The sequence below is a fragment of the Nothobranchius furzeri genome, chromosome 16, assembly GCF_043380555.1.
Source record: "Nothobranchius furzeri strain GRZ-AD chromosome 16, NfurGRZ-RIMD1, whole genome shotgun sequence".
NCBI lineage: Eukaryota > Metazoa > Chordata > Actinopteri > Cyprinodontiformes > Nothobranchiidae > Nothobranchius > Nothobranchius furzeri.
The window spans coordinates 39,202,569-39,224,780 of NC_091756.1; the positions used below are offsets into that span (position 1 = coordinate 39,202,569).

The 22,212-nt window shown below is 41.6% G+C and overlaps 1 protein-coding gene across 2 annotated transcripts; it reads right to left on the minus strand.

Moving 5' to 3' along the window:
- Nucleotides 1–3,111: 3,111 nt before the first annotated feature.
- med1 (mediator complex subunit 1) lies at nucleotides 3,112–21,808 on the minus strand. Of its 2 annotated transcripts, XM_015962638.3 has the most exons (17): nucleotides 21,644–21,773; nucleotides 20,665–20,742; nucleotides 20,205–20,311; nucleotides 16,591–16,669; nucleotides 16,421–16,475; nucleotides 16,190–16,322; nucleotides 15,976–16,004; nucleotides 15,816–15,887; nucleotides 15,667–15,741; nucleotides 13,296–13,459; nucleotides 13,090–13,201; nucleotides 12,805–12,929; nucleotides 8,862–8,989; nucleotides 8,452–8,653; nucleotides 8,259–8,354; nucleotides 7,555–7,660; nucleotides 3,112–7,476 (listed from the first exon to the last, which is right to left on the minus strand). In XM_015962638.3, the coding sequence occupies exons 3-17, from the start codon at nucleotides 20,205–20,207 to the stop codon at nucleotides 3,708–3,710; spliced, it is 5,148 nt and encodes a 1,715-aa protein (XP_015818124.3). In that variant the 5' UTR covers nucleotides 20,208–20,311; nucleotides 20,665–20,742; nucleotides 21,644–21,773; the 3' UTR covers nucleotides 3,112–3,707. The 2 variants fall into 2 exon arrangements, with proteins under 2 accessions (XP_015818124.3, XP_015818123.3); XM_015962637.3 differs by lacking the exon at nucleotides 20,665–20,742 and having other exon boundaries at nucleotides 21,644–21,808.
- Nucleotides 21,809–22,212: the final 404 nt, after the last annotated feature.

The following is a 22,212-nucleotide window of genomic DNA, read 5'->3' on the forward strand; positions in this document are numbered from 1 at the left end:
AACTAAAAAATAATGACTCAGCTACAGCAACTCGACAACAAAACAAGTGTACTGAATTCATTTTCAGAGTCCACTCAGGCTTTCTTGTCAGAACAATTATTATTCAGTGAACCCAATCTGCATGTCCCAGCACTCAGACACTAATAAGTGTGACAGTGGCATCTCTGAACGTGAAACATAGTCTGTTTCTCCACCTTAGTAAAAAGTTTTATTGCAGCTGCTGCACTCAGCAAAGTTAAAGCTGGGGCTCTTGTACTATAATAGCATCCTTAGATTAAAAGTGCAGCATTCCACAGCTGAAAATAAATCTTGTCTTCTCCATCCTTCCTTTCTTCCTCTATTTTGCACCGCCTTCTCTTCCTCCCTCCCCAGATTGTGTGTGGCTTTAAAGCTTAACTAACTGGTAAATGACTCCCCTCCCTCTTCCTCTTCTTGCTTCACGGTAAGACAAACCTGGAGGTTATTTTCATGTTATTTTGCTCCTTGGCAGCCGTGAACTGCAGCCCTTCCTGATGTGCTGATGGGAGATAGTTATGTGCTGAACTTATCTGCTGCTCTGCATCAGAACATCTCAAAATGGAACTGAAGAAGTGATTAATTATGACTGAGAAAATCACTTTTTTCATAGAAGCATAGCTCAAGTGCTTTTGCATCTTTAACAGTTGGAGAGAAAGGGATGTCAAACATTTATGACAAAACGGCACCAGTAGAAGTAGAAAGTGACTTTAAGCGCTGAACAGAAACAAAAGTGGGTGGGGCTTAATGGACCGAGAGCAGAAAAAAGTGGTAAATAATTATGGCGGGGTTCAAATTCAGCTGCACACAAAATCTAGTCGGTATGTTTAATCCAGTTTGCATTGGGGTGGTTTTTATTAACTAAGAAGTTTACAAAGTTGATCTGAGAGTTTGCAGCTTTTATGTAAAGCGACGTGAAAAAGTAATGGACCCCATCCAGACTTCTTCACATCAGTAAACAAACAAAAACAGCTGTTTTAGACAAAGACAACCTGAGTAAATGATGGCTTGTCGATTATTTCATTTACTGAGACAAAAAATTCACCTGAACTTATGTGAATAAGTAATCATCCTCCTTGATAAACCAAGAGTTAACTGTGACTAAACCAGTTATTATTATTACTAGTGCAGTTCCACCAGAGCTGATCACTACCACACCTGCAAATAATAAATCACTTCAACAGACTATGGCTGACATAATGGAAGCAGGCTAAAGACCTCAAAAAGAAACACACCATGACCCTTTATGAACAATAAGCCACACATGCTCATATGAACACCTATAGAACTGGCTCACTTGGTCAGAGTTCACGATTTGTTTAAGATAAAGATGTGAAGGGGTGAGATCATGGGTGAGACACAAAGGCTTGTCTTGCTTTTGTTCTGACATACATCCTGATGATCCCTAAGACTTTTGGAAAAATGCTCTGTGGACTGACAGGACAACGTGTGCATCTGGTCTAACCTATTGTAAAACCAACACACCATTTCAGAAACAGATCACACCAACAGTCAAACACGATGGTGGTAGTGTGATGGTCCGGTGCTGCTTTGCTGCTTCAGGGCCTGGACCACTTGCTCTGATTGATGGAACCATGATGAAAATCCTGAAGGAAAACATTTGACCTTTGACCTTTAATGTCGTTCACATTAGAAAACCCTCGAATGAGGCTGAACTAAAACAATGCTGTAAAGAAGAGCGGGACACCTCCACAGTGATACTCATCACCAGTTAGTTATTAGGTTTATGAGGTCATCATGTTTTTAAACAGGACCAGGTTGGTTTTTAAGTATCTGTTATCTTTTTTACTCTTTCTTACTCTCCTTTTTACCCCAGTAATTAATTAAATTGCAGCTGTGACACCAAAATCTCACCACTGACAGACAACAAAGGGATTTTATATTCTATCCTGTGTCATTTAGCACAAAGTAACAGCAGTGATTTTTTACACATTTGGTTTAATTCAAATGTACAAGCCCTGTTCAACCCTACCTTGTAGGGGAAACCTCATTCAGATCTGTACAAATGGTATAAAAATAAACATCAGTTATTATATTAACCGCATACTGCACAGCAGTGTCACAGGTATAACAAACATACAAAAAAGTGTTTTTATATTCTAACTGGCACAGTAGGGTAGATGTGTGATATGTAGGTGTGCAATCTCGTTTAGGAGGAACTGAGATGCTACGGCAGTGCTGTAGCGATAACCTTTAGCAGGCTATGCCATTTCTTAACACCCATCTCAAGTCAATACATAAGCAGTCGCCACAAGGTTTTATCTTGGTGCCTAGGGGACCCAGTAACAGAAATGAGGAGTTTACAAACTTCTACGTTCTGTAAATAAACTTCTAATAAAGTGCACGCAGAAAATCTGGGGCTAATTGAGTTTAACCCCGTTTTTCATCATAACAAGGCTTCGTGCATTTGAAACTACTAAGCACTTAAGCGCAAGTCTTCTGGGATAATATTGAGTTCAGTCAGGGAAAATGGAGTCGATGGGTCCGCTGACTTGGGAGAGTTCAATAACAGAATGACTTCTTTTCAGGAATATGCCATTGATTTAGCTGGGTACATTTTATTCTGCTATTGGATTACCAATGCCAATTTTCTTTGTAGCTAAACGAGCAATATTGTAAATAAATCCATGTTATTCTTGTTTGTATTAAACTCCATCTTAGGATATTTTGATCAGAGGAATGTCCCAGTGGTAGTGAAAAGAGCAGCTAAAATCTAGCTTTCTTGGACTTTTACCCACTGAAACACATTTGTGTTGTTGTGGCAGTTTGCTTTGACTTGGCAAGTTGCATCATCATCTTCATCATCTCTCAAATCAGCTTTCTTGATGAGTGTGAATAAAGATGTGAAAATCCATTTAACCTTGAGGAATGACCTCCTGGGTTGTGTAACATTTCACAAATCACCATGCAAGTTTGCTGAGTGGAAAGCCTGAAGCCCTGCTGCCATCTAGTGGGAGAGTCAAAACCAAGAAGGAAATGTAGTCCATTTAAGCTGCTTTAAACTGTGAACACATCCTTATTTACAGCATATGTCAGTTGTTAAATCTGTTGCAACTGAAGCAAGAAGAAAGTCGGTCAAAAGTGAAAGGTTTAATTAAAACATCCAAATGTACAAGTAAAACTAAGTCTTTTCCTTAATCATCTCCTGCAGTCCTCTTCTGTACCTAATTTACACATCAACAGGTTAAAACATTTAAAATAATCAAAAATGCCCAGCTGCAGCTTAAAGAACACTTTTCCTCTCTCATTTACAATACTTTTATACATGCATCAGGTCTTATGTGGCTTCTGTTTACAATCAAATGGTAGATGTATACACTTTAAAAGATGTGTTAAGCATAAAAATAATTCTGAGTAAGAAATGTTTTTGCAACAGTAAAACATTCTGACAAAACACAGACAGGATCAAACTAAGGTCCACTTCAGGGGGTGGATAAAGGAAGCTGTCACGGACAGCTTCGGATGGGTAGCGCCATAAAACCATCATTCTAATAACAATTTTACACGTAATACTCTAACAGTACAAAGGACATTAAAATAGTTATCACTCAAAGCTGTTAAATCGTTCATACTCAGTTGTGGTTTGTGGATCTAGTTAAATAAATAAAAGCGTATGATAAAAGGAGAGTACGAGACATGAGAAGACAAACACAAAAACATCTACTGTCGGATTAAAGGTTGCCCGTAAGGGCCGAGTCCATGAGGTCATCATCTTCGTTTCCTATATACATCGGACTGGACCTGGATGGACGGTCCGAGCCCAGCATGGAAAGTGACGGTTCTGAGGCTGAGATGGGAGAGCGTGACCAACTGTCTGCTTTTATTGAATGTGTCGAAGAGCCCATGGACATAGAGGACTTCTTTTTCTCCTTTTCCCTGTCCCTCTCTCGGTCCCTGTCCCTTTCTCTGTCTTTCTCTTTCTGCTTCTTCTTCTCCTTCTTGTGCTTCTTGTGTTTCTCTCCTGAACTCAGTGGGATGGAGCTCATGTAGTCTTGAGGGGGAAGCGGGCGCATGGCCTGGTCGTCGTCTGAGCTGGGGCTGTTCTGGTGGGACTTCTCTGCTACCGAGCTGCTACCTGATTCGCTCTCACTGTCATGATTGAGTGGTGTGTATCCCGGCGAGCGGCTGTGGCTGGGTGAGGAGCGGTCATGCTTTGGAGTGGAACCACTGAAGAGGGGGGAGGCTTTGAGGCTGGAAATCTGGGGACGCATTGACTCCCCAGATCCTTCCCCAGGTTTCTGAAGGGTCACTTTAGCTTTTATGCTTGGTGAGCCACCATCTGGTTTGCTAATGATGATTTTAGCCAGAGTGGTTCCCCCTACACCACCCGCTTTTGGGTCCATCATCTTTTTATCCGCACTACTGCCCCCTGAAACCATCACTTTGGACTTTGCCTCCTTATCGGACTTCTCCCGCTTGTAATCCCCACCCTGAGATGAGGAAGTATGCTTAGAAGAGCCCATGCTTGAGGGTCCACTGGATACATTCCCAGGACCACCAGGAGTAGATGATGAACCATTCCCCCCAACTGGTGGCCCAACTTCACAGCCATCCTCTCCGATCCCGCCTCCACCTACACTCTTCAGCTTGTCTATGACTGCTGTTAGAGAGGGCTTTTTGTTTCGACTGGGAGACTTACCTTTGGCGTTGGGGTTATTTGAATTATTTGGACAGGTGCCTCCACTGTTTCCTCCTCCACTACCTCCTTCGCCTCCACTACCTCCTCCACTCCCATACTGTGACTGGGAGCCCCCTGAGAAACTCATGGAACCCGAGGAGGAGCTGGAGGATGAAGACGAAGATGTAGAACTAGAAGATGAGCTCCCACCAGCTGGCTTTTGGGAGCCAATATTTCCACCAGAGGTAGACTTGGACCCACCAGAGTTGCCTCCTCCTGATCCTATTGGAGATTTAGCCTTGGAAGAAGGGGGTGTTCCTGGAACCTGGGACTGCTGCATTTTCATTGGAGAGGACAACTTGTCACCAGAGCTACTGGACCGAGAATGGGAAGGGGAAATGTTAGGTTTGATGTTGGGATTAATGAGAGACCCAGGAGGCTTGCCCCCTTGAGGCTTAATTTTATTAGCACTTCCCATTCCACCTCCAGTACCCCCCGGCCCAGACAACCCATGTTTAGTGATCGGAGAGGATCCTGGTTTGCCAACACTCATTCCTTGAGAGGAGCCTTTCATTTGGGAAGGCCCACCTCCACTTCCTGGCTTGGAGTTATTGCCTTGAGACATGGAGCTTTCTTTGGATTTGATCTTCCCAGAGGAAGATGGATGCGAATGGTGACTTTTGCCACTGCTGCCGGTTCCACTCCCACTTCCTGTATTGCTAGAAGCAGAGCTGCTGGAAGTGTATCCACTATGGGAAGATGTTTTCCCCCCAGTGATGGTCCCCTTTGGGATTTGAATTGTGATTTTGGGAATGGGAGGTGTTGCACCTCCAGGAGGAGTTTGAGAGCGTCCTGAACTTCCAGGAGACTTGGAGCCTCCACCGCTCATGCTTCCTCCTGAGCCCGAACCACCACTAGGAGGTGTATAAGGTCGACCTCCTGAGCTGTGGGATGGGGACTTTCCATCAGGATCAAGCTTTTTGCGTTTGGGAGGCTTATCTTTAGACTTTCCTTCACTGGATGGGGTCCTGCTTCGCTTGACCTGTTTGCCCTCTGTTGAGCTGCTCCCCATTCCCATCCCAGAACTACTACCTGCACTGCCCCCATTGTCATCCTTAGAACGCATAAGGCCCGGTTTAATTTTGGGCTCTGCACTTTTAAAATCAACACATGAGCCACTAAGCCCCATCATGAGGGGACTCTGGGATCCGCCACCATGAGTGTCTCCCAAGTCAGGAGCTTGACCCAGAGGTGGTTTGCCACTACCACTGTTAATGCCAAAAACAATTCCCATGTCAAAAGGTTCCTTCAGCGAGGTGTCTGGAGTGCTCTGTCCATGAGGAGTGGGATTCTGAGGAGTTCCTGAGGGAGTATTCTGTTGGCTACTTCCCCCAAACCCTTTGACAAGATCTATGTCTCCATCAGCACTTGGAGAGCTTTCATCAAAGTAGTTTTGTGAGAGAAGGTCAGGGTTGAAGTCAGATGCATCAGGAAAGAAATTGTTGGAAGAGGAGTCACTGTTGGGAGTGGCAGCAGTTGCAGCTGCCTCAGCAATCAGATCAGCTGCATCTGTAAAGGGATTCTCGTTGCTGTTGGAATTGAAAATGTCTGAGTCAAACACAGCACTGCCCGGACCAGAGCTGGAAGAGTCACGGATGGGGGTGCCGAGGGGGCCTTGGTCCTCCCCTCCACTGCCAATGGGGTGCTGCCCATGGCTGCCACCGCTACATTTGCCCGTTTGCTCAGGTAAGTCTTGTAGGATTTCTGTTATATCAGGTCCAATGCTGTCAGAGCTGGGGAGGCGGACCATACGAGGTGGTATTGTTCCGGGAGGTTGCTGCGGCTGAGACGGGACATGAGACTGTGGGTAAGGTATACTAGAGCTAAGGGGTGGTGTTCCACACTGGCTAGGAGCTGGTGTGATGGTACTGGGCGTTTCAAGACCATCACTAGTTAGGTTAACATCAAAGATAGAATTCTGAGATGCGTCCACATCCATGGAAAAGAGCTCCCGATGGAAATCATCCTCGTGAGTTACAGAGGGGTGCTGGTGATGCAGTGGCATGGAGGCTGACTGTTGTGACTTCATGCCCAAACCGCCAGCTGGACCTGCTCCAGGCAACACCGCCCCCTTCTCAGTTCCTCTGGGACGCTTCTTCTTTCCTTTAGCGTTACCTCCAGGACAAGCACCACCCATTCCATCTGTCCGTGGGGAACCAGAGGAAGAGTTCTGTCTCTCTAACGGACTAGAGCTGTACAGTGCAGCAAAATCTTGTGTGGGGTTGTCTTTGAGCAGGTTCATCAACATGGGGTGATTCTTCGTATTGCTAGCAGGGGAGGATGTTGATGGAGGGGTCTGGTGGGGTGCTGGTGCATTCTGGGAGCTGGGACTAGAACCCACATTTCCAGTTATTTGTAATAGACTTGTCAGTATGGGATTCTGAGTGACTTTACTGAAATCATCTGAATGACCCTGATTTTGTTGTTGCTGCAGTTGCTGCTGGGCAGCCACTGCTCCTGGCGTCATGCATTCTACTCCTTGAGCTTGTTTTTCTGCACGGGAAATTCCAAATAGAGTGGATATTGGACCTGCAAAATTGGGTCCTCCCCCAGTAGGTGTGTTGCCTCCCGTAAGCCCAGCTAGTCCCATGGGGTTAGTCCCTTCCCCTGCTATCATGTTGTAAGGACTACCAGAAGGTGGCGGGTTATTCTTCACCATGGTCTCCACTGTCTGTGCAATCAGTGAGAGCGCTGGAGTGTCAGCCTGGATGGTCTCAGCTTTCCTCCGTATGGCCCGCATTGTAACAGGGATGGACATGCATCTACGAGGGTCAGAAAACAACACTAAATACAAAGATGCTGAACAAATTCAAGGAAATCTGATGTATAAAAACCCTCACCTCTGGACAACCTTGGTTATGAATTCATCAGTGCAGATCAGAGCATCGGATGGTCCTTTATACAGCTTACAAGACACTTGTCTGGAGTCAATCACCTCCATCACAACTAGAGGAAAAGCATCAAAAGGTTGGACTCTGGGCTTCCCATGGATATTTGTATCCAATTTACAACTTTTATATATTGAACTCAACCACACAGAAACCGAACTGAAACAGCTTATCAGGTGACTTAAGCTAATCGCTGCATTCAGCTGGTGATAGCTAGATATGTTCTAAATCCAGCTTTATAGAGCTGGATTAAATAAACACCTGAAGCTCTGTTTGACCTGACTTTGACAAAATATTTATGGCCTGTCACTGTATGTTTTTGACACAGAAGCGTATGTTTTAGCAGAGCAACACTTTGTTCCTGGGACGAATCCAAAACACATTCATTTGTCGCCGGTGAAAAAAAAAACTGCCATACTGGCGGCTGATGCTTGTGTACCAAGATTCGCTGACGTTACGTGATGATTACGCATCCAGTGGAAAGGGAGGGTTAAACACCTTTTATAAACCAAACATGAGTCCACGTTTAAGCTGATGGCCAGAGGCTGTTTCAGTAAAATTCATGTCATACTTTAATTCATCAAAATGCATTTTTTAAATGAAAACCAAAAAAAATGTTTTCATAAAAAAAGTATTTCATTAAAATATCTGCTCACCACAGACTAACGACTCATTGACCGGGTGCTGGAAGGAGACACTGAAACTTGAGTCGGTGAGAGGACAAACCTCGAACTGAAGAAGGCCTGCACTGTCTGAGGAGGAAGCAACAACAGTGTTTAATGCAGTTAAACTACACAGACAGAGAAACCACAAGTTTCTGGTGTAGTAGTGTGGACATGACACTTTTACCCTCTTTGGCAGAGGTTCGTTTGACGCAGCTGCCAATCAGAGTGTTATATGCTGCCTGGTGGCGAATGATGTCCAGCAGGAATGGCACTTGAGCTGGATGACGAAAAGGGATCTTGGACACCATTGCTCCTTGTAATGAATGTCCATCCTGAACTGGGGCATCGCCATTCAGGAAGTAACAGTGATGCTGATCTGGCAAGATCTGTAAAATGATTATATGTAGAAGTTATTTTAAACACAATTTTTACACGTTTTGAGCTATTTTGTAAGCATGAAATGCAAACAAAGAGCAGATCTGACAGATCATTCTTATATATTTAAATTATATATATATATATATACACACATACATATAATTATTTAGGAGCTTAAAAATATAAATGTATTGGAATGTGTTGGTATCAGCTCACAGAATAAAAGTGCATGTTATTCAGTGTTGCTGGCACAGAGCTGCTCTCGTCCAGCAGCTGCAGCTGACTCTGGACGATCAGCTGGTAGAGCGGTGAGAGGCTGGGTGACGTCTCAAATACTGGGATTGCTGGGGGGGGGGGGGGGGGGGGGGGTAGAAGAGGTGTAAGAAACACATACAAGGTAAGGATAATCCTTTCATTGCAAATACAGTGTATATACAGGTCCTTCTCAAAAAATTTGCATATTAGCATTATTGTCTGTAATGTACTGATAAACATTAGACTTTCATATATATTAGATTCATTACACACAACTGAAGTAGATCAAGCCTTTTATTGTTTCTAATATTGATGATTTTGACATACAGCTCATGAAAACCCAAAATTCCTATCTCAAAAAAATTTGAATATTTCATCCGACCAATAAAAGAAAAATGTTTTTAATATCAAAAAAGTCAACCTTCTAATAATTATGTTCAGTTATGCACGCAATTCTTGGACGGGAATCCTTTAGAAGAAATGACTGCTTCAATGCGGCGTGGCATGGAGGCCATCAGCCTGTGGCACTGCTGAGGTGTTATGGAGGCCCAGGATGCTTCGATAGCGGCCTTAAGCTCATCCAGAGTGTTGGGACTTGCGTCTCTCAACTTTCTCTTCACAACATCCCACAGATTCTCTGTGGGGTTCAGGTCAGGAGAGTTGGCAGGCCAATTGAGCACAGTAATACCATGGTCAGTAAACCATTTACCAGTGGTTTTGGCACTGTGAGCAGGTGCCAGGTCGTGCTGAAAAATTAAATCTTCATCTCCATAAAGCTTTTCAGCAGATGGAAGCATGAAGTGCTCCAAAATCTCCTGATAGCTAGCTGCATTGACCCTGCCCTTGATAAAACACAGTGGACCAACACCAGCAGCTGACATGGCACTCCAGACCATCACTGACTGTGGGTACTTGACACTGGACTTCAGGCATTTTGGCATTTCCCTCTGCCCAGTCTTCCTCCAGACTCTGGCACCTTGATTTCCGAATGACAAGCAAAATTTGCTTTAATCCGAAAAAAATACTTTGGACCACTGAGCAACAGTCCAGTGCTGCTTCTCTGTAGCCCAGGTCAGGCGCTTCTGCTGCTGTTTCTGGTTCAAAAATGGCTTGACCTGGGGAATGCGGCACCTGTAGCCCATTTCCTGCACACGCCTGTACACAGTGGCTCTGGATGTTTCTACTCCGGACTCAGTCCACTGCTTGTGCAGGTTCCCCAAGGACTGAAATCGGTCCTTCTCCACAATCTTCCTCAGGGTCTGGTCACCTCTTCTTGTTGTGCAGCGTTTTCTGCCACACCTTTTCCTTCCCACTGAGGTGCCTTGATACAGCACTCTGGGAACAGCCTATTCGTTCAGAATTTTCTTTCTGTGTCTTATCCTCTTGCTTGAGGGTGTCAATGATGGCCTTCTGGACAGCAGTCAGGTCGGCAGTCTTACCCATGATTGCGGTTTTGAGTAATGAACCAGGCTGGGAGTTTTTAAAAGCCTCAGGAATCTTTTGCAGGTGTTTAGACAGGGTTTTTCCTGCGTTCAAATTGGCGTGGCGGCCGCCTCCAGCTAATTTTGTGCCGCTCCAGCCTGATTTCACTCTGCCCCCAGCTATATGGATGTTATTTTAACTGCAGTTGCAGCGTTGCGCCACTACAGGGGCGCTGTATCAGCAGCGGTGCACCAAAAAGCGCTAAAGCCGCTCCAGAAAAAGATCAAAAATTGCTTTTCTCGCTTCTTGGTACATATCTATGGTTGGTGCTACTGACATCCCGATTTCCCCCAGGCTCTTCCATATCAGAGCAGGGCTGTACAGTGCGACGAAATAAACTGTCTGTGCGTGTTTGTCTATTTTAAATGAGCATAATTTAAACTGGATTATTGCCAACCCGTACATAATAGACATGCCACCATTACATTGTTAGCAGAAATTAAATGTTATTACCATTTCCAATACAAATGCATGTTAATGAAATGCATTATATTTTACTGGATATATTTGTGTTATTTTGACTATAATGACTGTTATTAATACAAACCTAAAATGTTACTGAAATGTAGGTCAAATATTTAAAAATATTTTTGACTATAAATATCAGATGGGAAAAAGGGAACTACACCAACCTAATACATATTATTGAACCTTTTATAATGAGTCTGTTATTTCAGCCTGATAATTTTGTTGTTTTATTTCATATTTTTTTTTGCAGCAAACCAGTTTTGTTTCACTTGAAACGTCAAATAGAATATTCAATTCATCAACAGAAGCTTAGATTAGAACACTTAACAAAAAATATTTGGCCTTTAAAAAAAGTGAAGCAGTTGAATGCACAGAGTATGCATGTGCTGGCGCATGGTCAGGATGGTACCACTTCTGCCTCAATTTGAGCCAGGAAAAACCCTGTTAGAGTTAATTAGTTGATTCAGATGATTAGGTTAATAGCTCGTTTAGAGAACCTTTTCATGATTTGCTAATTTTTTGGGATAGGAATTTTGGGTTTTCATGAGCTGTATGCCAAAATCATCAATATTAGAAACAATAAAAGGCTTGAACTACTTCAGTTGTGTGTAATGAATCTAATATATATGAAAGTCTAATGTTTGTTTATTTATTTGTAATGTTTATCAATACATTACAGAAAATAATGAACTTCATCACAATATGCTAATTTTTTGAGAAGGACCTGTACACTCACCAAGCACTTTATTGGGTACACCTGTCCAACTGCTCGTTAACGCAAATGACTAATCAGCCAATCACATGGTGGCAACTCAATGCATTTAGGCATGTAGACAAGGTAAAGACGATCCGCTGCAGTTCAAACCGAGCTTCAGAATGGGGAAAAAAGGTGATTTAAGTGACTTTGAACGTGGCATGGTTGTTGGTGCAGACAGGCTGGTCTGAGTATTTCAGAAACTGCTGATCTTCTGGGATTGTCACACATGACCATCTGTAGGGTTTACAGAGAATAGTCCGAAAAAGGGAAAACATCGAGTGAGCGGCAGTTCTGTGGGTAACAATGCCTTGTTGAGGCCAGAGGAGAATGACCAGACTGGTTGGGGCTGATAGAAAGGCGACGGTAACTCAAATAACCATCGTTATAACCAAGGTATACAGAAGAGCATCTCTGAACATACAACACGTCGAACCTTGAGGCAGATGGGCTACAGCAGCAGAAGACCACACCGGATGCCACATCTGTCAGCTAAGAACAGGAAACTGAGGCTAAAATTCACACAGGTTCACCAAAATTATACAATAGAAGATTGGAAAATGTTGCCTGGTCTGATGATTTCTGCTGCAACATTCGGATGGGAGGGTCAGAATTTGACATCAACAACACAAAAGGATGGATTCATCCTGCCCTGTATCAACAATTCAGGCTGGTGGTAGTGGTGTAATGGTGTGGGGGACATTTTCTTCGTACACTTTGGGCCGCTTAGTACTGATAGATCAATGTTGCAACACCAGCCTACCCGAGTATTGTTGCTGACCATGTCCATCCCTTTATGACCATAGTGTACCCATCTTCTGATGGCTACTTCCAGTAGGATATGCACCATGTCATAAAGCTTGAATCATCTCAGACTGGTTCCTTGAACATGACGATGAGTTCACTGTACTAAAATGGCCTCCACAGTCACTAGATCTCAATCCAATAGAGCACCTTTGGGATGTGGTGGAACAGGAGATTTCCATCATGGAAATGCAGCCGACACACCAACTGTGTGACGCTTTCATGTCAATATGGACCAAAATCTCTGAGGACTGTTTCCAGTACTTTGTTGAATCTATGCCATGAAGGATTATGGCAGCTCTGAAGGCAAAAGGGGGTCCAACCCGGTACTAGCACGGTGTACCCAATAAAGTGGCCAGACGCACACACACACACATATTAAAAAGGGTGACTCACAAGTGGCATTGCCCATCCTCTGAATGAAGGAGAGCGAGAAAGGCATGGGGCGGTTCATCTTGAGGAAAAAACTTGCAGGCAGGTCCACACAATTGGCATTGGTCACACTGGAAAATGAAGGAGTGCTACAAATGCAGAAAAAATATATATACATATGATCATTCCACTTTCTTCCTGCTTGGGATGCTAAAATAAGAAGATAATGTTTTACAAAGTGAATCTGAATGCTTACTATATTTGCTTAATATATTGAGAACTTTGTCAAAATGAGATACATTCTTTTACCCTTTGTTATCAACGGCGTGGGTCCCAGTGATGAGTGGCGCTATCGGGAGCTTGTACACAGCAGAGGTTCCCTCAATCGTCACAGAGACACTGACACCTAGAGTACGTGGTACTGGGGAAAAAAGCGTCCACATACAAAGAAAAGACAAGTCACACAAAAAACCACCTGGGGAGTCATTTGTTATCAAGTCCATTCATCAACTAACCTATGTTTTCATTTAAGTTGAGCTGAGAGCTTGCTTCCACCTCGAATATGTCATAAGGTGAGACGTAACACTGAAGAGTAACCAGATGGCCGCCGCTCCTGGCTGTCAGTAAGCCAACGGTCCCATGAAGGATCGTGTCAACTGCGTTAGCAGCTGTAGCTACGCTAGAATACATGCAAACAAAAACAATCAAAACAAATAACCAGAGAGATTTTTACTGGGAATGCACAATATATTGGTATCAATACCAGCATCGGACAATGTTAGTAATTTTGTAACATATCGGTCCGACAAATAAAACTGGGGCGATGTTACCAAACCAATATTTTTTTGTTTCCATTTGTTTGTCTGTTTCAGAGGGTGAGGGGGGTGATGTGGATTTGTTTAGTCATGTGGCAGTGATTGTAATCATTTCAGAAGCATAACTGTGTGTGCGTGTGTACATAATGATGTAAATTCAGCTTTAATAATTTTCAGTCTATACAAAATCTGCAGATTTTAGAAGCATTAATGTCAGTATATTGGTATCGGTAAATAACGGTTATCGGCAGTAACAGTGGTATTAATATCGGATATCGGTATCGGCCCAACATTTTCATATTGGTGCATCACTCATTTTTACACAAAATCAATAATTCACAAGACAGTTTAGGGTTAAACTCTTGGGCATACTCTTTAACTTTAATGATTACCATCTACTCAAACCAATGAAAAAAACATTCAAAACATTATTAGACAGTAAAGACAGTCTAAACCAAAAATATTATTTTACAGTGACAAAAAAACAAAAACAAAAAAAAACCGTTCTAATAGGGCTGAACGATCTACCGTTTTTGGACCAAAATTGCGATTTCAAACAGCACGATCACGTGACCGTCAAAGCTGCGGTTTTGACTGATCCAGGATCAGTTGTGTAACTTTTTTTTTTTTTACATCTGGGGTTTTCCCCGTGTTATGGTGGCGGCAAAAGCCAGCACGGGGAGGGTGGGGTGGGGTGTACCGTCCAGAGCCGAGCCCAACTCTACAGCTGGCAGAGCTGCATGTTCAGGTTATTTTCCCTGTTTTATGTTTCCACACGCAGCGCTGCTAGAGCCGATAATAACCGTAGGTGAGCCCGGGACACAGAGAGAAAATGTAGCTGAGTAAGGGAGAGAGAGACTCCTCCCACATCAGCAGGTTCAGGCTGATTTCTAAAGCTTGGTTTATGCTTCATCAGCGCGAGTGTGGAGTCGCACACTTTAGTTGACTTGAAAGCTCAACTTCTCTTTTAAAAATGGTTTGAATGTTTCTGATGGCACACGTTAGTTCAAACTAGCTAAGGTGTCAGAATGCGTGCGTCTCTCTCACGGAACTGACGTTTCAGTGAGGAAAAACTACCAGACGGCTTCGAAAAACATGCAGCCAGCCTGCCGCGGTAATGCAGGGAAAACTGTGTGCATTTTTATTTAATACATATAAAAGCTATTTCTACCTACAGTTTTCCTCCATGCAGTTTTGGAGTAGAACATGTTTTTATAAAGCTCCTCTCTAGATAAAAATCACAAGCACAAGTTGCTTCACAAACACATTAAAAATAAAAATAAAAGATAATAATGGGAAAAAATACTAATAGCTTTAACTGTTTTTATTGTATGATTAAATAGTAAATATTAATGTGAATGATTTGTTATACTAGCTTAGAATCTAGACCATCTTTTCACTTAATCTACAGGATGACTTGGCAGGCTAATGTTGGACCTTTGTTTGCAGAAAATCGTGAATTGAACCGAAATCGCAATTTCTTCTAGAAAAATTGCAATTCAATCTTTTCCTAAATTCATTCAGCCCTACGTCCTAATCTACATTAGAAATTACAACATATGCCATTTTCTAAATATGAGTCAAAATGCAATACTGGGAATAACTTGTGAGAGGAAGCAAGTTTTTTCTTTAACTCTCACTGCCAGCCGTTTCCTGATCACTAAAGGCCTTCGCTGCCAGTGTTTCTCGCTGTTTTTACTGTTTTTTAAGAGTCACAGAACGTTGCGCGCTAGGATGATGTCGACGCCAAAACAACCAAAACTAAGCGTAGACTCACCTCTTACATCAGGAAGAATCCGCGTGTTTCGAGTGTTATCCATTCTTTCATAATCCCTTGTTGTATTGTGATCGGCAGAAGCTTTTCCGCTTCCAGCCTCACTTATTTTACAGGAACGGCCCAAAATGATCTCCTAAAACATGGATTTTCTGCTTCCTGATCACGTGGCGTGTGACGTATGCGGATGAAGATCGGCTTCAGAGCTGAGATGTTTGTTCTCTCAGCGCGGGGGCTCGTTCCGATGCCCAAACAGTAAAAAAATGCTAATGACGACAGTGAATGAATTAAACTTACCGAAACATGTGCATCATCTTGGTTAGATCAAGCTCCAGAGACTGCAGTGCTATGTACATCTTGGTTTTCAGTTTACTGAAACACAAGAATGAATTATTAAAGATATCTTATAGTAAAGGAAAAACCACCTCATTTAAAATTCAACTTACTTGTCTCCAGGAAGTCTGTATAAATCAACCAGTCCTTTGAGATGTTTAGAAAATTCTTCAAAGTTCTTTTCCCTAAAAAAGTGATGAACATTACGATACAATTATTTATTATTTATCAGCAGTGTGTGCACAGTGCCTCCCTCCATGAGTGCTGACTGACCTCAGGTGCTGAATCAGCTCTGGGCAACTCTATATCAAAAAATCAGGACAATAAAACTTTTAATTTACATGTAAAACTGCATAAATCAAAATATACTACAAAGACATTTAGAAAATTGGGGCCATTTCTGAAAATCTACAACAGATGAACATAAATAACTCCAAATATTAATGGAAGATTTTGTTTCCCAGAGATTAAACTGAAATCAACAGACCGTTGGGTTCTCCCCCTGATGAGCAACCTTAACGTCTACAAGCTGACCACCGCTGTCCAGCTGCACCTCCACGTAGAACATATCTGATGTGATGTAGCACTCTGTGCACGACGGACTGAGGTGAGAGCCCAACCTGCACACAGAAGAAGAGCATAATCATGTTTACTTTACTCACTCTTTTCTTCTACTAAAGTAAAAGGCAAAAACCTAAACGAAACGTATGGCACTCACATGTTTTGTCGAGCAATAGACTCAAGACGATCCGTCATGGATGGCAGAGAAGAGACTAGAGGAAGAACAGTATTTATAACTTTAGTCTAAATGGCCCATTTTTATTTATCTAAAGAGGATTTTTCTAAATCTGTGTGTTCATCCTCTCTTTACTGCGTTACTATACTCACCCTTCAGCGCTCTCTGCAGGGTCTCCAGGCAGTGGAGCAGGAGTTGGTGATCTGCTGCATTAATCCCACCACGTTTATCCTGGGACAGAAAGTAAAGGTCAGAAAAAAGACAGTTCAGTAAATGGTGCTTCATCAACATGTCTGACGTTCAAGTTTGTTTGTTTTTTCTAGCGTAGTCCGAAAGAAACGTCACCCCTGCAGGAATGCAGCAACAGATTTCAGAGCAGGTCAGTTACTGGTCATGAATCCTGCTGTTGTGATGGTTGTCTATCGGCTTCAAACTGATAAGCTAAAGAACAGCATTGCTTTAAAATTGTGGGGATTTTCCAGTGCCATTTTCAGTCGGAGTTGATGATTTCGCTGTAACACAGTCTCACCACAAGGAAAAGCCTTCACATGGAAGTAGGGGGGGGGGGGGGGGGGAACAACTGCTCTTCCACAAAATCACAAATCAAACACAAAATCCTGCAGAATAAACAGAATTTAGCCTCCATGGTGAAGATGAACGTATTACATTAGTGTCTTTTATGATCTGTTGCCACATTAAACTAAATGAACGTCGTTCATCTGACACTAAAACATATCTCTAATTCATTAAAATGAACAACGGGAAGAAATCCATTCCCAAACTTACCACAGAAACACTGAAATACACAGAAAACCCATTTCAGGTTTGACCAAGAGGTGATAAATGTGATTCATATTATAATAAAATAAGGATGAGTGATGGCCAGCGTTCCTACAAATTTTATCAAGTTAAATATGTGACTTTTTAAGACCACTTATTTAAAACATTTATATCTATTTCAAAGCCCTAACAGCAAAAAAAAAAAAAAAAAAAAAAAAATCCTTGAACTTGTGTTGATTTATCTTCTTTTCTCTTTTTTTTTGTTGCCAAAACACCCGGTAGAGAACAGTAGCAGAGCAGATTGAGCTTTCACAGAAAGGGTATCTAGGTAACATAAAACCAATGTTTCAAATATGACAGCGTCAGGAGGGCTGGGCACCAGTAGATATTTCCTGATACTACTAATTTAGCATACCTGGTTTTTGATGGCGGTACCTTAACAATACTTTTGTTGAAATCTATATATTTTTTATTTTAAGAGAGGATAAACTACTTTTGGTTTTGTTCTTATTGTTTATATTATGTTATATTTATTTATATTATACTTTATTTCAATTTTTTTCTAAGCTAAAACATAGCAAAGCTACAGGGCAAACAGTAAAGGCACAACATTGAAATATACATATAAAAATAGCCTTTATTAATGCTTGACTTCATGTCAGTAACAACAGTAGTAACAACCCTGCTGAACTGCATTTATAATGCTGCTAACAGCAGCTAAGTTGGTTTTATGTCCTATTTCTGCTTTTATCAGCCTCCATCCTCAGACTCCTCCTGTGCTTTGGAAGGTGATGGACTCGGGTTTACTTTTTTGCAGTCAAAGACTTTCCATGTTTCATCTCTCAAGATGATGTCCGGCACGACGAGGTGCTTTGTTAAATAGCTGCTACTCCCGATTTTTGAGGCACATATCTTCTCGCTGGTGTTGCATTTAGCTGCTGCTTACTTTTGCAAAATGAACCCAAACGTTTGAATTTTTTAGCATTTTCATCCGCAAACTGCAGAGAAGTGTTGTTGAAAGGAGACATGTCTCCTCCACTCACAACGTGACTTGGGCTCAGTCTTGTGACCCGCGGTGACACATTGGGGCGTTTTAATACTTTTTTTCTGATATCGGTACCTACCGAATGTTTTCACTCAGTCCCAAAGAGGTCCAGAGTTCTGGCACCCAGCCCTGGGCGTCAGTCACCCTTTCTCATGGTCTGCTGAGATTTTCCGCATTCCTCCTCTGCTGGAGGTCTGTGTGGTCTGTGTTATGTTCACTGTTTTGTATCACTGCTGTAGCACGGGAGCTGAACACGTCATGTGTTCAAAGTATTTTGACCCAAGGCTATTGGTTCGAGAGGGTGCTCGCTGCAGAACTACAAAGGCGGAGCTGCACCATAAGGTGGAGCTGCACCAGAGTCAACCCCGCCCATTCACGCAAACTCAGCCTAGCCCACTGACTTCCGTTTTTGTTTTCAACTTTATCGCAAACTGACCTGACCCACATGAATTACGGCTGTTACTAGTTTACAGTCGTTAATGCTATGTTCTGTGCTCCAATTAAACAAGATAAATACAACTTGCTACATGACAAAGTCTGAATATATCCCGAAATAAAAAGGTTTCTCGTAGCGAATATCTGCCCACAGCCGCTCTAACAAAAGTCCTGTACAACAGCATGTACCCTCTCCCTGTGGGTTCTGGTAGTCCAGTGGCAAGATCATCTGACTTACGTTTTGCTTTCCCCTCAGCTGATGCTGGTTCTATTCTCGGTGGGGTCGGCAACAATCTATTCAGCCAGCTGAAACATTTAATTTGTTCATATTTTAGTTGTAATGTTCATTTTCAGCAAAATATTTATGTCTCTACAAGTTCTTTGAATTTGGTCGTTCCTAAACAGCATTTTAGTTGAAACTCTGCTCACAGATGGACTCACACTGGCTAAATAAACGAATGAATAAATAAAAAAAACACATTAGTCATTATATGTTAAACGGCATACCAATAAATCGTTGTAAACATAGTACTGGCAAGTGTAGCTAGAAATGAGGAAAAGAGATATTAGAATATTTCCACTGCTGGGAGGCGAACCTGCGCAAAACTGCATGTCAACCTGACACCATCACCACTACACCACCACATCTGATAAAAATTAAGTGGCGTTACATTTTATTATGTTATTTGGTGTGTCTTTGTAGATGGGATGTATGATTTTTCTGGCGGTGTCTCAGTAGAAGTCATTTCAGAAATAATTTGTCAGAAAATTCACAGAATATCCAGATTTGAGAACCAAGACCAGACCCGCTTTGGGGGAGGAGACCAAATTGAAGCTGAGATGGGAAGAAAATGCATGAATGAGGCCAAAAATGGCTTTGGCGTGTTTCTTATGAGGAAATGACAATATAACAAGATTAAAAGTTCCAAAAGTCAGATTTTTAATTATATGGAACCTTTACAAAAACTGTTCAATTCACTTCTCAACTCCCTCCTCAATCTTGCATTTTTTAGCTATAACACCCTCTTTGGTTCCAGAATGCTATCAAGTCTGACAACTGGAAGGAATTGGACTGACTCCGATAGAATGGGCGGGGCTGATTCTGGAATGGGCGGAGCTGACTCTGGTGCAGCTCCACCTTCTGGTGCAGCTCCGCCTTTGTGGTTCTGCAGCGAGCACCACTTGATTGGTTCTGCCATTCTTTATTTACACTATGTTATTTAATTAAAACTATTGTGGTTGAAAAATGCAATTTTAGAATGCAAATACAATATGGATAATTTACATACAGCACAAATTTTAAGACCCAGTTGTCAAAATTCAAGACTTTTAAAAGATTTTTTAAGGTATTATTTTCTAAATCCTAAATTCAATGCTTTTGAGACTTTTTAAGACCCCGCGGGAACCCTGGACGGCGAGTAAGAAGGTCAGTGTCAAGTTCAGGTTGTGTGATAAGAAACATTATGTTTTAGATTTATTTTCTATAGAAGAATGAATCTGTCTCACCATGGCCTGACGCACAACTTTGGAGGTCTCCTGCCATGGTCGTGAAGCATTATGTTTGGCATGAAGTCTCTCCAGGAGAGCAGCTATCCGACTCTGCTTCTCTGCCTCTGATAAAGACAAAAAAAAAACATATTTCAGGTTGTGATGATGATTAAAAAGCAAATCAAATTTACTCGTGTATTCTGCCCAAGTTTGGAACCTTACTACACTCAAACAGATCATTTAAACTCGTCCTTTTAGGAATTTGCAAATATATAGGGGCCTTTATCTGTGAATTTCCAAAAATATAAAGATAATTACAATGTTTTCTTTTTTCAGAAAAAAAATTCTTTGAGGTTTTCAGAATCTGTAGTTTCAAAGATCTACCAAGTCTTTCATAACGTTTAGATTACAAAAACAACAAGGTGGCTCTTCTGTGGAGATTGTTAAACTATGAGAAAATAAAGAAGCCCAGATTTACCTTACGTCCTCATGTTGCCATTATCCGTAAAAAGCCATGGACATGAATTAGCTGGTCCAGTTGAAAACCAGATCCAATCTAGACATTCAGATATTTTACATGCAGTCTGAGATGTAGATGAATCATGCTGAAGATGTCTGTTGTAATGTATTTAGCCTACAAATAAGATGTGAACGGTAACAACATGTGCTATAATTTACAACAAATTATTAAAAGATAACTTATTATTTGTGAATACTGTGTTGATAAATTAGTTGTCCCTATAATAATTTTACATTCAGCCAGATTATGACACCTAAACTGTGGCTGTTTACATTTGTTGTGAACAAAGAACACCAAAACTAAGTTCTCTGTTATCATTTATCAACTTATTCAAAAGTTATCTTGCAGTAAAACATTTTTCTTCATCGTTTTTAAAGTACATAGGAAGGTGGATAAGGAGGGGAGTTCATAACGAGATTGTTAAGCGATTAAATACTCCCATCATTAAAACGCCCGAATTGTGGTTAACTGTCAATTACAACTTGTAACAATGAGCTAATGACGGATGACTGATTATTTCGCTTAGTTTTAAAAGCTAGTCTTACGTTCATCCCTTCAAATGATATACTAATTTGGTACAAATAAACTTGTTTTTAGTATTTTAGATATTATTGCAATCTGATCTAATGTTAATGTTGACGTTTGCATTTAGTTTATAAGACAGTAGCTCCTGCTAGCCATTAGCAACATAACAAAGGCAGAAATAAAAATAAAAAATAAATAACTGTATCACTCATAAAAAATTCCATTATTATATGTTTAATTATTTTGTCTGCATATTCAAAAATAGTCTAAATGTTAAAAATACGACACCAATAATAGTTAACACCGTTGGCTATCAGTTAGCATAGATAGCCTCTCTCACCTCTCCTAGCACTTCACGCATCTTAAAAAACTCTAAATAAACTAAAGCACCTAAAACAAAAGCAGGCCTCACCCGTTACATCTTCGGGTTTTACCCGGTCACCGATAGGCAGATTTCCTCCTTGTTGAACCGAAATAGAAAGTTCTCTGGCCGGGCTGCCACTTTGCAGAGAGACACCAGGCCCCGACGCCATTGTTCTCTCAAAGCTTCGAGTTCTCCGCGTACCCAGGCGGCTTCCGTACGCCCATCCTCTAGGACGCGAGTGTGACACTACAAAGAATGTAAATAACCCTGGTGTCTTTACAGTTTTCTTCTACAAATCAAATTTTCTTGTAATTAAAAAAAAGTTTCTATTAATAGTTCACCTGACAATCTCGTTTCATTTGTCCCTGCGCGAATATGTAGATTTATTTTAAAAATATAATACTTTCAGGGAAATTCGACTGATTATAATTGACAGGAGTTATTTTCTTTTATTGGTCAAACAAAACATTAAAACTGTGTCGAACAGCACTATATAACAGCACCTTCCTCCTAAGACAGTGACTTAATTATTTCTCCAGATGGCGTACTACTGCAAGGAAATGATTCATGTTTTGCCAAAAGCAACTGACAGGTTACACAATTATGTTTATTAACTG